The sequence below is a fragment of the Sabethes cyaneus genome, chromosome 3, assembly GCF_943734655.1.
Source record: "Sabethes cyaneus chromosome 3, idSabCyanKW18_F2, whole genome shotgun sequence".
Classification (NCBI taxonomy): domain Eukaryota; kingdom Metazoa; phylum Arthropoda; class Insecta; order Diptera; family Culicidae; genus Sabethes; species Sabethes cyaneus.
This window is the reverse complement of record NC_071355.1, coordinates 131,531,735-131,546,545: the sequence shown is the minus strand read 5'-3', so window position 1 is coordinate 131,546,545 and position 14,811 is coordinate 131,531,735. Positions and strand designations below refer to the sequence as shown.

Below are 14,811 nucleotides of genomic sequence, written 5' to 3'. Positions count from 1 at the left end.
ACGACGTAACTATGAACGACGTAACTATGAACGAACGACGGCGCGTCGCCGGCATCACTCGCGGTCTGCGATTGTCTCGTCCAGAATCATCTAGTTTTACTATAGATAGTTTTTGGTGGTCTTGTTATTGACTAATGTTTTACGGAAGACTCTAAAATTTCTCGACTTCGATGAGTTTTTGAGTTACGCAAAAATTTCTGTTTTACACTCAAGTCGCTTTTTACGCGCAGGATACGTCCCGCGTAAATCAAAACCGCGTAAATTCCGAAAACCGCGTAAAAAAACCAAATTTCCGCGTAAAAAAAACTTTGTGGATTTCAACACTACGCGAAAAAATAGACGCACATCCGCGTAAATTCCGAAAACCGCGTAAAAAATACCGCGTAAATTCCGAAAACCGCGTAAAAAACCGCGTAAATTCCGAAAGCCGCGTAAAAATAGTCGCGTAAAAAAACCGCGTAAAAAGCGACTTCAGTGTATTTGTATGAGTCCTTATCCCCCTGCCACAGGGGTGAGGGGTCTCAAACCATCATAAAATAAGTTCATGCCTCCAAAGTTCCCCAAATGCCAAATTTGGTTCCATTTGCTTGATTAGTTCTCGAGTTAAGTTTGAGTTTAACCGTCCGACCGAACGGACGTTCTTTTCTGACTCGCGTCGTAGTACCGCGTATTTTAACTTTTAGTAATATTGACAAACGTGCATGCAGGCACTTTTTTATTTACAAACATATTTATTTTCGTCGCTTAAACTGTACCGCCGCGCGTGTAATCATGAAGTGTGGCATCAAAAATTGCATCGCCAACGACAGTCGTGACCTGTGGAAGTGCGAAGGAAATTGCAATCGCTTTTTCCACGGAATTTGCGTAGGCGCAGCTAGAAATAAGGAAGAATTGCTGCGGTCATTCATGCTGCCCTTATGTGCTGACTATCAAACGCAGTTCAATGCTGAACTCAACTTTAAAGCAATCACACAATCGTTGTCACAAATTTCAGACAACATAGGAAAAACATTGGAAGCAAATCACAAATTGCTTACCAACTTAAAAAATTTGAGCGCCACCCACGACGAAACTCTAGAGCACTTTGAAAAAGTACTTCTAGACATCTACAGCAAATTATCGACCGTCGAAAAAATCAACAAATCCAGCGAATCAGAAATCAAAACCAGAATATCATCACTTTTGGACGTCCAGCCTATAGACCCGCTTGCAGTAGAAGCAGTTGCTAAATCTGCAGCGACAGCAGCAGTAGCAGCAATAACAAAAACAGTTGACCCACTTCCAGAATTATTTACTGCTCTTAGAAATGACCTGACAGACTCGCATACCATTCTGGCCTGCGAAGTCAAATCGCAAATTGACGAAATAGCAAAGACAATCGCTACTTCGCCTACCCAAATCACTGAAAAAACTACCTGCGTCATAATTCCGGACGAAATCAAGGAATCAAATAACAAAGAACCAAACTCCGGCTGGCGCTTTATTGGAAACAAAAGACACTGGAGGCCGGATTGGAGTTCATACGATTCCAAGCAGCGCTCCCGTCTACAGGAAAAAAAGGAAGACAAAGCTAGACGCAGGTGTAAACAACGGAAAAGGAACCAGCAGAAGACCTTGTCGGTCAATAGCACACAAAGGTCCAGAAGTAATACACACACGCTTCCAAAAAACTATGCATTACCTCTGGACAAGGACCTGCTGGCAGCTGCAAAACTTCAATTTTCTGGACCACCAACAACGGACATAACATCCAAATTTATAAATTTTCAAAAAGGCGAAACAATAAATCCATATAGGACCGAAAACCAGACTAACACCACCCTGAACGAAAACGAAAATAACAACGCCAGCAATAACAATATCTCACACCCAGCTCCAGCACCTCCTCAAGACAGTCTATTTGAATGCGACCCAATGCGTCCACCTATAGTCCGTCTTACTCAGCAGTCAACAAACGGCGACGGGCGCTTTCTGAAAGCTAGACTGCGCGACCCAAAAATAATGAAAATCGTCCGCCTGTACTTGGCATATATGAAAGACCAGCAGCCGTCAGTCTGTATAGACTCCCGACGTCTCCCGAACATCTAAAGCGCATCTTTCTAGAAGTCTACCAGGAATATGGACTTTTACCGCCGGAAGCAGAAGCTGACTTGCAGTCGTACAGACAATTTTTAGTGAGCGAAAGTAACAATAAATTTTCGACAAGCGTTGTACCGTCACGTAAATCTTACAACGCGAATTTTCTCTACAATTGACGCACAACACGGAAGAATTTAAATCACCAAACGACGACGCCCAGTCTAATAAAGAAGAAATTTTATCGACGCGCTCTTTGGAGCTAGTAAACGTAAATGTAAGTAGTAATTATTTTCCAAAAACTTCTTCTGCACTAAAACAGAATGCGGCTGAAATTCTTGTGTATTGCCAGAATTTCAACCGCATGAAAAGTCCAGCCAAAATGAAGGAAATTCATCAAAATGTAATATCATCTTCTTTCAAAGTCATTCTTGGAACCGAAAGTAGCTGGGACGAAAGCGTCAAAAGCGAAGAAATTTTTGGAAATCTATTTAACGTATTCCGGCACGACCGTAATTTGTCTCTAAGTCAGAAAAAATCTGGAGGAGGTGTCCTCATAGCTATAAACTCTGACTTCACTTCGGAAGAAATAATTACTAGAAAGTACATCGAATTTGAAAATATATGGGCCAAAGCAACCATATACGGCGAAGTACACATTTTTTCAGTCGTGTACTTTCCTCCCGAACATGCTAATAAACAGTCTTATGAACTATTTTTCGAAGTAGTAGAAAACATTATTTCAAATATGGAACCCGAAGTAAAACTACATATTTACGGCGACTTCAATCAGCGCAATGTGGACTTCATTGTAGACATTGACCATTTCCATTGAATCCATTTTGCTTCCAGTAGTAGGCGAAAATGAAACATTGCATTACATTTTTGACAAAATTTCACAATTTGGCCTGCATCAAATAAATTCAGTCAAAAATAGTCAAAATGTTTATTTGGACTTACTTTTTACAAACTGCACAGACGACTTTGCTGTAAATGCTTCACTATCTCCCTTATGGAAGAATGAAGCATTTCACACAGCAATGGAATACTCAATTTTCACACACAATAGCTCTTACCCTACTGACTTGGAATATGAAGAAGTGCCGGAATATAACAAAGCAAATTTTAGAAATTAAGCGTAGACTATGTACAACAGAATGACAACATGTGTTTTGTACTGAAGGAAATGTCGACTATGAAGCAGAAAAATTCATCCTTTTCTTGAAGTGCGTTTTGCACGAAACTGTACCAATGAAAAGAAGAAGACGAAGTCAACATAGTAAATGGCCTGTGTGGTTCAACCCACATCTAAAAAGTCTTAAAAATAGAAAACAAAAAGCACACAAAAAATTCAAAAATGAAAACAATACCATTAAATTGAATAATTATCTCAATATTTGCGAAGAACTCAACTCGGCCACTAAAATCGCGTATGAAGAATATAATAGTAAAGTCGAAAATGAAGTCAAATCATGCCCAAAAAATTTCTTTAACTATGTAAATACTAAATTGAAAAGCAGTAATTTCCCATCCCAAATGAAACTTGACGGGCTTATTGGAAATAATGCTCATGAAATCTGCAACCTTTTCGCAAATTTCTTTCAAGAAGTATATACAACATTCACCGAAGAAGACCCAGGAATATTTCTCATTTATCCCCGAATTTTCTAACGACATATCTGTCTCTCAACTATCAGAAATTGACGTATTTGAAGCACTCAAAGGCTTGAATGTGTCAAAAGGGCCGGGGCCTGACGGAATAGCACCCATATTTCTCAAAAACCTGGCCGAAGAACTTGCTACACCATTACAACGCCTATTTAACATGTCTCTGAAAAATGGAAAATTACCGGAAATATGGAAATCTTCGTATTTAGTCCCTATCTTCAAATCAGGAACAAAATCAGACATCCGAAACTACCGTGGAATTGCCATTATCTCTTGCATTCCTAAACTATTTGAATCAATTATAAATGAAAAAAATTTTCAACAAGTAAAACACAAAATTACAAATCAGCAACACGGCTTTTTTAAAGGCCGCTCTACTGCCTCAAATCTTCTGGAATTTGTAACTTTTACTCTTAATGCAATGGATAGTGGCAACCACGTAGAAGCTATTTACACGGACTTTAGTAAGGCATTTGACAGAATAGACATACCATTATTAATCTTCAAATTAGGCAAAATTGGAATAGAACCGAAGCTCTTGAAATGGCTTCAATCATATTTAACGGAACGTAAACAAATTGTTCGCTTTCAAAATGCCCTCTCGGACCCTATTCAAGTCACCTCTGGGGTTCCCCAAGGTTCCCACTTAGGGCCACTTCTTTTCATTTTGCACGTAAATGACATTTCCTACATACTTAACCACTCAAAAGTACTTGTATATGCAGGCGACATGAAAATATATATGGAAATAAAAAATGCCCATGACGTCGCAGTATTTCAGAATGAAGTCAATGTATTCAAGACTTGGTGCAACAAATCTTTACTAAACCTCAATGTAAAAAAATGTAACTCAATAGCATTTAGCAGGAAAATTCAAACTCCCTCTATTGACATATACTTAGGAAACAATATTGTACCAAAATGTAAAATTGTAAGGGATCTAGGAGTAATCTTAGACTCAAAACTAACATTTACAGAACATTACAATACCATTATTAATAAAGCAAATAGAATGCTGGGCTTTATCAAACGCTTCAATCATAATTTCAAAGACCCGTACATAATAAAACTTTTATACATTACATATGTAAGACCTATTCTGGAATATTGCAATATTGTATGGCACCCACACACTGCGTTACACGAAGGACGCATTGAATCTGTTCAGAAACAATTTCTACTATACGCGCTTCGAAAACTCAACTGGACAGTATTTCCATTACCATCTTATGAAGCGCGCTGCATGCTCATCCATATACAAACACTTAAAGAACGTCGCGAACAAGCAATGCTTTACTTTATCAATGACATTATTTCTCAACGCATCCAGTCCGCAGATTTGCTTGCTCAATTAAACTTTTATGCGCCGAGTCGTAACCTTAGAACTAGAAAAATATTTTTGGAAAAATCATATAAGACCAATTATGCGAAAAATGGACCAGTCAATAACATGATGCGCCTTTATAATCAAAATTGCGAAAGAATTGACATCACTATGTCCAGAATCCAAATGAAACTACGACTTAGCCATAGGAACAATGTATAGTATATAAGTAAACATTGTAATAACATTATTGTATGTAGTCTACAAATGCTTGACGAATAAAACAAACAACTCGATCAGGTTATGAGAAACTTTGTATTTCATTTGTATGGAAGCCCCCCCTCTTAAAGGGGAGAGAGGTCATAATTTGCCAAAAAAAAAAATTCTGCCTCCCAAAACCCCCACATGCCAAATTTGGTTTCATTTGCTTGATTGGTTCTCGAGTTATGAGAAACTTTATATTTTATTTGTATGGGAGCCCCCCCTCTTAAAGGAGAGATGGGTCATAATTCGCCAAAGAAAAAATTTCTGCCTCCTAAAACCCCCACATGCCAAATTTGGTTCCATTTGCTTGATTACTTCTCGAGTTATGAGGAAATTTGTACTTCATTTGTATGAGATCCACCCCTTTTAAACTGCCCATGGATGCATAGTTGACGTAAAACCAAAATGACCAAAATGTACTTTTTCGGTCCTACGCACTCTTAACTATGTTGTTCACATGCCCAATACTCAAACAACATATGTTTGTTCGAAAATATTCGAGAAATTTAGGAAAATTGAGCTACTCTGCTATTGGTTTCACGTAATGCTAATGGTTGACGTGATTCCCTGCATAATCAATCAGCATAGCAACCTATTTGTTTTTGTAGCTTTACGCCAAGTTATGTGAATAATCGTTTAAAAAAACAGTCTGTTTATTCGCATAAACTGGCGTTCGCATTTTTTAAACACAATAAATGATGAATGAATCATAAAACCCCATCAGTCCTGTTTTGATTAATAAATTCTACTAAATTGACAGATTATTCGGTCCAAAAAGTTTATAGCAAAGATTATATGGTTTTAAACGTTTTCACGATAAAAATGTGTTTTCTCAACAATCATGATGCTGGTCGTTACGTCGACTATGCATCCATGGGCAGCAAAGGGGTAAGGGTCATAATTCGCCATTGAAAAAAATCTTTCCTCCAAAAATCCTTACATCCCAAATTTGGTTCCATTTGCTTGATTACTTCTCGAGTTATGAGGAAATTTGTACTTCATTTGTATGAGATCCACCCCTTTTAAAGGGGTAAGGGTCATAATTCGCCATTGAAAAAAATCTTTCCTCCAAAAATCCTTACATCCCAAATTTGGTTCCATTTGCTTGATTACTTCTCGAGTTATGAGGAAATTTGTACTTCATTTGTATGAGATTCCCCCCTCCTAAAGGGGAAAGGGGTTCTAATTCACCATATGAAAAATTCTTGCATCCAAAAGCCCCCTCATGCCAAATTTGGTTTCATTTGCTTGATTACTTCTCGAGTTGTACAGAAATTTGTGTTTCATTTGTATGGGAGCCCCCTCTTAATGGGGTTATAACCATCTTAAGAACCTTCGGATCGGTTCAGTAGTTTTCGATTCTATAAGGAACATATGGACAGACAGACAGACAGAAATTCATTCATTTGTTATAGATATAGATACCCGGGAATGCCCGACAGTGACCTAAATTGTATTACCATGAATACAGAATAGTTTAAAGTAGTGTTAGTTGCTTTTGAAGCAGCAAAACGTTTTATTTCGTATTTTGGCGTTGTATCCGATATTCATATGAAGCGTGAATGTTTGCGACTCATTCGTCTGTGAATGTGGCGAATTAAACCATTCGTTTTGATCAATACTCATGATAAAATTGCTTTCCGATGCTTGATGTAAGGTACCCCGAGGCAAATGGGACTTAAAAATTACATAGTTAGACTTTATTTGTCCGTGTAATCAACACCTATGATAATTTTAAAATTCTAGCGGCACAGAAACTCTTCAGTGGTATTACTTCGACGGTTTAATTACAAAGAAGGACTATCTATTTGCATAAAATGAATCTGAAGAGAATTTTTCAAAATCATGGCGATAGATCCTATTTACCCCGGTAAATGGGGCAAGTGAGACCTAAATCCAAATTTGATTAAAACCGTTAATATAACAGAAAATGGTGCATATCGTTAAACTGCAACGTGTAGCCATTTGAAAAAAGCAACCAAAGACAATGTTTCCACTAATGGTTCATCCAAAAATGCCGTAACAAAATCATATCGCTATCAAAGCGCAACGGGTGACTCTAAAATTAATATGAAAGACGCAGTAATGCAGCATTGTAACGCTATGTAGTTGAATCCAATTCTTGCGAGACGTAATTTATGTTTAACCATTCTTTAATAGCTTAAAAATACGATTATGATCTGTTTGTTCTACCATTGCCAATACGATAGAGCTACTAGTAAAACTATCATAAGAAATAGTTACGGTACAACAACCATAACGCTTTATTGTTTGACACATAGTTGTAGATTTGCTCAAGGTGAAATTAATCGTCATCGATTCTGCCAATTTCAAAAGCAGTTTTTTTGTTTGAAACAAAAATTATGTTCATGAAAATATATTCGCTGTGTTCAGATTGGCAAGAAGAATACAGTATTTACATTTTTATAAACAGAACCCCACTTTTGGGCCCAAAAACTGGTTACAATTATATCTACTCTGCCTTCCAGAGCTGCCACAAATACAGATATTTGTGCATGCATAAATTTGGGACCTATCAAATATTTCAGTTGCTGTGAGTTCTGGCTCTACTAATGTTCCTGAATTTTAAAGTATTTCATAAACTATTTATGTTATTTAAAAGATTAGATCGAGAAAATAAAATACTCCGGAGAAAACGGTAGGGTCCCAAATTTATGCATGCACAAATATCTGTATTTATGGCAGCTCTGCTGCCTTCCCAGTCAATTAACATCGTTTATGAATCTTCAGAATGTCAGTTTGCTCCCTCATAAGCCATGTTAATGGACTTTCTTTTTGGGTCCTCTTGGTTTAGTCCTTTTCGGTTTAATTTTAAAACTTTTTAAAAATTCGCCTCAATAAGACAATCAGTCAGTTGAGGATAAGTAAATAAATAAACAAATAAACAATAAGCAATAAACAAAATTTTAAAACTTTATCATGTAATTGAACTGAAAATGCTCAGTAGGGCATCTAAAAATGTATTAAGATAGAAAGTTTTGTTCTGAAACACTTTATTTATATTAGGTCCCACTTGCCCCGGGTGCTTTGAAGCGCCGCTCTTATTTCGACCCATCTATGTAATGCGCTAGCGACGGTCTCGGGCAGCGACTGCTGTTTGAGTCTCAGCTAGAGTGGAAATTTTAAATGATCGTTTTTGTTGGCGATAGAATGATTCTCTAGTGAGTGGCTGTTAGTCTGTGAATTTAAATATCACCTACCTGTAACAAAATATTTGCCTCCAATTTATAGAACTCCCCACTATCTTTCAAAAAAGGGTTCTCGAAAATATTTTGATACAATTGCAATGAACCTTTTTTCTTGTATTCTTCCACACAAACAAAGCTCTGAATAGATCCTTTTATAATATGAGTCATAACCGATTGCTGTGAGTTGTTAACACGATCACTTCTGATTCCTTCCAATAATTGATCAACGAGTGATTTCCCAATACACTCAATCATATTTTTGCGCCAAATGTCTAGTCCAAGCTCACCAATCTCAAGTTGTTCGTAAGCATCATGATTTATACACCCATATACAACCTCGACCTCCGCTAACTTTTGTTTTTTAATATGTTGTTGATTTAAGTACCTGAAAATAAAAGAATTAAAAATATTATAGTTTATAATGTCTATGCATAGAAATTTAAAAATCATGGGGTCACCACAAGAAATACTCCAATGACTGACTTCCTCTATCGCTCTAAACCGTCTATAAGGCTTGTTTTTCGCAATTTTTGGGAAAATCGTTACTGCGGAACAACTTCTTTTCCCGACTGCTTTGTGGTAGGAGCTTGGCAATCGGTGCCGACCGTCGATCAGCACGCTACACGGTGGTCCGGATTCGAAAAAATGCGAGCATTAGCAATTGGGTAAAAAATGCGTAATTATTCAAGAGTAGTGTCTTCGGAGAACTTTAAAAGTAAAATATAGCGCATCTTTTTGCACTATTAGGGTGACCGTGGATTCACCTATTGGGTGATACGAACTTTCGTTTTTTAGATAATTTCAAAAATAAATTTCTCCACAAAGTTGCAGAACATACTAAAATAAGCAACTTTGCTGAATATAGTAACTATCTATCTCTTATTGGTTGCGAAATATAATGATGTATTAAAAAGGAGTACTTAAAAATCAATTATGTTTCTATAACTTTGCACACGATTTTTTTATGGCTTTCGAGTGTTCTACACAGTTATTCAGTGTACTAAAATACACATTTTTTGTGAAGACTGTTTGTTGCTAGAACGCATATTTAACCCATGTTCTCCCAGCGATGCGAAAACGCAACGCACTTTCACTCGATTCTAGAGAAGGTCCGACTTAAGATATCAACTTGGACCCTCAGAAACAAAGAAAGATTGGTAGAAAATCTAATCGACATTTTTGCTCAAAGGTCAGATGTTACATGTAACATAATTACAACAGCTGTGACAAAACAACAGGTTTTGCTATTTTACAGACAGTTAAGGAAAATTCCCATAACACTCGATTTTATCTCTATTAACACCTGACCTATCAGTGTTAGTAAGAATCGGTTACATGCTAAAAAAAACTTTGTTTCATAATTTTGATTACCGCCATCCGGGGTGAGATTGTACCACGGGGGTGAGATTGTGCCAAAAACCAAAAATGTTTATTTGTGAAAATTTATTAAATCTATAGAAACTGGTGACCTAAATTCAAAATGATGATGGACATAACATATTTATTCATAACTAAGAATGGAACACAGATAATATTAGCAAACTATTTAGCCTAAACAGGGGTTCAAAGTTCGCGATCAGGGGTTCAAAATGCGCGGAAATAACGCTTGTAAAAAAATGTCCCGCATAAACCAACCCAAACAAGAAATCGCATCAACTTGCTATCTTGAAAGTATATAAACTAACCATTTACAATGTATTGAAAGGTTATTATGCGTTGGATAAGTTTTGATTTCGAAATTTTTTTTTTTGTCATTTTATTTGTCTGTGTTAAAATTATTTACATGGTGCCAATAGTTTCAATGGTAATATGAAAATCTAGTTCATTTATATTTATTGTTCCCTGATTTAAATTTATGAAACTTATGTAACTGATAATCATCATTAGTAGTATATTGCGGCTGTTTGTCCTTATGTGCTGGAAGGTTGGCTGCATAATCTCTGCAAATTCGATTCTTCGCCATCAGTTGAAGATTGGAGCACTCCTTTGCCGGAAGTATGCCCAGGCTGCTGCAACGCGCGGACATTCAGCATATTTATGTTCAATAGTCTCGACTATCGACCCACAGTGCAGACAGTTGTTGTTATCTGCTCTACCGATGATGTGCATTAGTTGTCTGTGTTCAGTTTTTCTATTGATTAGCAGAAACAGGCCGCTACGGGCGACAGAATTGATTTTTTTCGACGAGATATTTCTCCATATTTTTGGTCAGTTTGCTGTGGGATCATTTCGCTCTACTTTGGGGATCTCTGTTTGATTCACAAAGAAGCGGTGGATTTGATCAGCTGTTGGGTTTTGCTGGATTTCAACAGGCAAGCGACTGTAGTTCTGGATAACTACTTTCAGGCATGGGCAGTCACCAGGTGGATTTAATCTGCTGTCCTCGTGGAAAGATTGGTAAAACGGAGTACTATCAATTTCTTGGAGGTGTCTATTAATCAGCAGGGATTTGCATTTGAGTGCTGGAAGCTGGAGCTTTAATCCACCCTTCTCCCAGTTGCGCGCCAATTGCTGCATCGGTACACGGGCTGGTAAACCCCGCCAGAGGAAGGTGCCCATTGTTGCTGTCAGTTTACCTACATGTACAGTGTAAGGAGATAATATTGCAGACACATACCAGATTTTTGAAGTGATGAACGTGTTTAGCAGGATCACTTTCTGATGCAGCGTCAATGTGCGCATAGAGTGGAGAAAAACTTGTTGTGCAAACTTGCTCACTAACGAATCCCAATTTAGCGTTTTCATAAGCCGAATGGAATTGGTATATAAAACGCCAAGAATTTTGACGTAGGACTACGTCTTACGGCAAGTTTTGAGATAGGGTGTCATTCCAAAAAATCGAAAAATGCGAGCGTCACGAAAAATGAAAGGTTTTGAGCGCTAATAGCTCAGCGGTTTTCCGATCGATTTTCAATATTCTTACACCAATCGATCGGAAAATCTTCTAAGAATTGACCCAAATGAAGAAAAGTATGGATTCTTGATGTTGAACTATTGAAAAATTAAAAATAATGAACCTATGTTTTACCAGAATTCTCGCTTTGTGATTGGTTGGAAGATTCTTTACGATGATCTAAACCTATACCAATTTGATATCTGTGCTTGGGAAGTAAGCTAAAACAAGTGACAAAGTTTCCTCATTTCAACAAGATTTCTTAACACCGCGGTTAAACCTAGACCATTTTGATGTCCTTGCTTGGGAAGTATGCCAGAAAGAGCGACAAAACCCCCTCGTACCAACAAATTTTTTACGAACGCGATTAAACATAGTCCAATTTGATGTCTGTGTTAGGGAAGCGTGCCAGAAAAAATGACACAAGTTCATTGTTCCAACAGATCGCAAATTCTTTACTGCGAGACGATTAAACCTCGGCGAATTTGTTATCTGTGTTGGAAAAATGTACTACAGCTGTAGTGTTCGGTTATAATACGACTCTGCATGAATACGCATGCTTGCCGTTCCATTAGAAGTGTAGTGAAAAGATGTGCTGTTGATAAAATAGGATTGAATTGGTAAAATCCCTTCAACATGGGGAACCATGGGTAATAAAAACAATGTTTAATTTCAGTAAGGCAGCAGGAAAGCAATAGTTTGTGTTCTTGATTTTGTTAAGGCTGTGAACCATTTCGCGAAATTTTTAACTTTTTAGTTAAAATTTGACAGTTTGATGGTTATTTCTCCTCGAGTGGTTAAAATCAGTTCAGAATGCGAACCATTTCATATTTGACGTATTGATAGTTTTTTTTTGTTCAATGAGAGCCTATAAGGTGAGGAGGAAAATATTGTTTATTCTGTTCGAGTTAAAATTGGATGAATTTTTGATGTTGATTTGCTTTTATTTGGTAGATAAAATTCATCTCATTTCAACCCGGGTTGTTTGAACAAATTTATTATGCAAAACAATGCAAAAAAATTCCAACGAAAAATCAGTGAAACACGTCGAAGCTCTCTTCCTCACCTGTGCATATCTCATTGGCTCTGAAGCGAACCATCGAACTGTCAAAACCTTGGTCAAAACTAACCATGCTCCCGAGCAGGGTTATTTTCGAAAAACCATCGAACTGTCAAATTTTAACCAAAAAGTTAAAAATTTCGCGAAATGGTTCACAGCCTATATTGTTTTCAAATGTACAATCTTTTGAGAATTGAACGTATGCAATGTTACTACTTTGATAAATGTTACATACTACGCATGTAGCATGTATGTATGTTGCATATAGCATGTATATATGAAGAATCGAATGATTACAAGCATGAATACATGCTACTATCACTACAAAGACACTTACGTAGTCCTGCGTCACCTATATATGCGGTCGTGTCTTGTACACAACCCCTCTGATTTTTATTTGGTTTTCTGTCCTCAACCAAGGTATAAGCAATGGCATGCCTTCGATGTATCCAACATCAATGGCAGCTGTTTTCCGCATGTTTAATTTCGCTCCGGACACCCCTTCGAAATTCATAAAAAGTTGTCGCATTGCATCAGCTGTTCGAATAGAAGTGCACACAACACTGATGTCATCTGCGTAAGCGACGAGTAGATCATCCCCACAAACACGCTCTAGCCTGTTTAGTAGCGGGTGAAGATAGAGCACGAAAAGATGCAACGATATAGGGTCTCCCTGTCTAACCGAACGTTGGATCGGAAAGAAGGATGAGAGATGTCCATTCACAAGAAGGCAAGATGAAGAACGACTAGCAATGTAGCCGAGCAATTCTACGAAGCGATCGTTGAAGCCGAGCGAGCACATGGTACGGTGCAAGAAATCTACTCGCACTCTATCGAAGGCATGATCCAAATCAAAGGAGATCAACTTCCCCTTTCGTTTTCTGGCAATCAGCTGTGCAATTCTGTCCTTGAGAGAGAGCGTGGCCTGGAAGATGTTTCGTTCGGCGTTAGAGCATTTCTGATTACTGCTCAGTATCTGATGAGTAATCATGACTTTCTCTAATCTTGCTTTTAGAATTCGGGAGAAGATTTTGTAGTCGACGTTCAATAATGAGATCGGACGGTAGTCATGTGTAGAGTTGCCAGTTTGTTTTTTCTTGACGAGTACGATTACAAACTCCGCCGGAATGTTGCCTTGAAGTGCTTCATTTATTACAAGGTTTAGCTCTCTGTGAATGACGTCGAAAAGGCGATAGTAGAATTCTCTGGGAATGCCATCCGATCCAGGGGATTTTCTCGGAGCACTATCTTTGACTGCAGTAAATATTTCTGCCGTAGTTATGTTCTCTATGCAAGCATTGTTGGTCGGGTCATTTTGAGGTATTATCCGATTGCACTGGAATTCTTCGGTTTCCACACTGCGAGATTCTCCTTCTGCATAGAGATTTGAGAAGTATTGGAGCATGTGCTCTTCGATCTCTTCAGAGCTAGCGATTGTTTCACCTGCATCGTTCTGTAACTGCGATATTGTAGTTCGTTTTCTCCTTCTCTCTCCTAGCTGAAACATTCATTTATTTGAACGAAGATTTGCGAGAAGCGTCTCTGAAGCGCTAGCATTTCCCCTTTAATACGGTTAATAGTAGGAAGTATTGCGGGGTTACGGTAGTATTCGTCGTACGCTGCACGCAGCTGACTGTAGAGCTGCTGTTGCTGATTGTGGAATCGCTTGTGCGTTTCGTTCGATTTCCACCGGAAGAATTTTTTTATTTGTGGCTTCGCATATTCTAACCACCAAGTCATCCATGATGCGTAGTTTCGACGTTGGCGCGTCCAGAATTGCCAGCGATATTGAAAGTCGGCAATGTTCTCTGGAGTGAAGAGCTGTGGGCGTATTGACCAAAATCCTCGACCGGTGGCACGTCCCAGGTGGGGAAGACAGATTCTCGCAGTTACTGCTTTATGATCAGAAAACGAGCAAACGTGTGTATTAGTGGTTCTGAGCTGAGTTAGCAAGTCAGAAGAGATATAAAAACGATCTAGCCGAGACTGGGAGTTGTGCGTAATGTATGTGTAGCCATCTACTCTTGGATTCAGTTGTTCCCACACATCGTGCAGCTGTAGTTGTCGAACAGCTGTTTGAAGTGCTGGACTCATATTGTGGCCAGTAGCATCGCGTTGTCGTATCACGCAATTGAAATCGCCTGCTAGTACAGTGTGTGCGGTACGATGTCGGAGGTAATATGCCAGTTGACTGTTAAAGAATCTCTCCCGCTTTGCACGAAGAGCAGTTCCAGAAGGAGCGTATATATTGCAGAGAGTGGTGTCGTTTATTCGCAGTGCTATTAGACGACTATCAAGGCTTTTCTCCACATGAGAG

At 38.2% G+C, this 14,811-nt stretch overlaps 1 protein-coding gene across 1 annotated transcript in view; it reads right to left on the bottom strand.

Annotated features, from left to right (window-relative positions):
* The window catches only part of LOC128744251 (cullin-2), a 300,626-nt gene that overhangs the window by 200,264 nt on the left and 85,551 nt on the right, over window positions 1-14,811 (bottom strand). Inside the window, exon 3 of the mRNA XM_053841107.1 lies at window positions 8,554-8,926. Within this exon, the coding sequence (XP_053697082.1) occupies window positions 8,554-8,926 (373 nt within the window). The remainder of the gene's footprint in view (window positions 1-8,553; window positions 8,927-14,811) is intronic.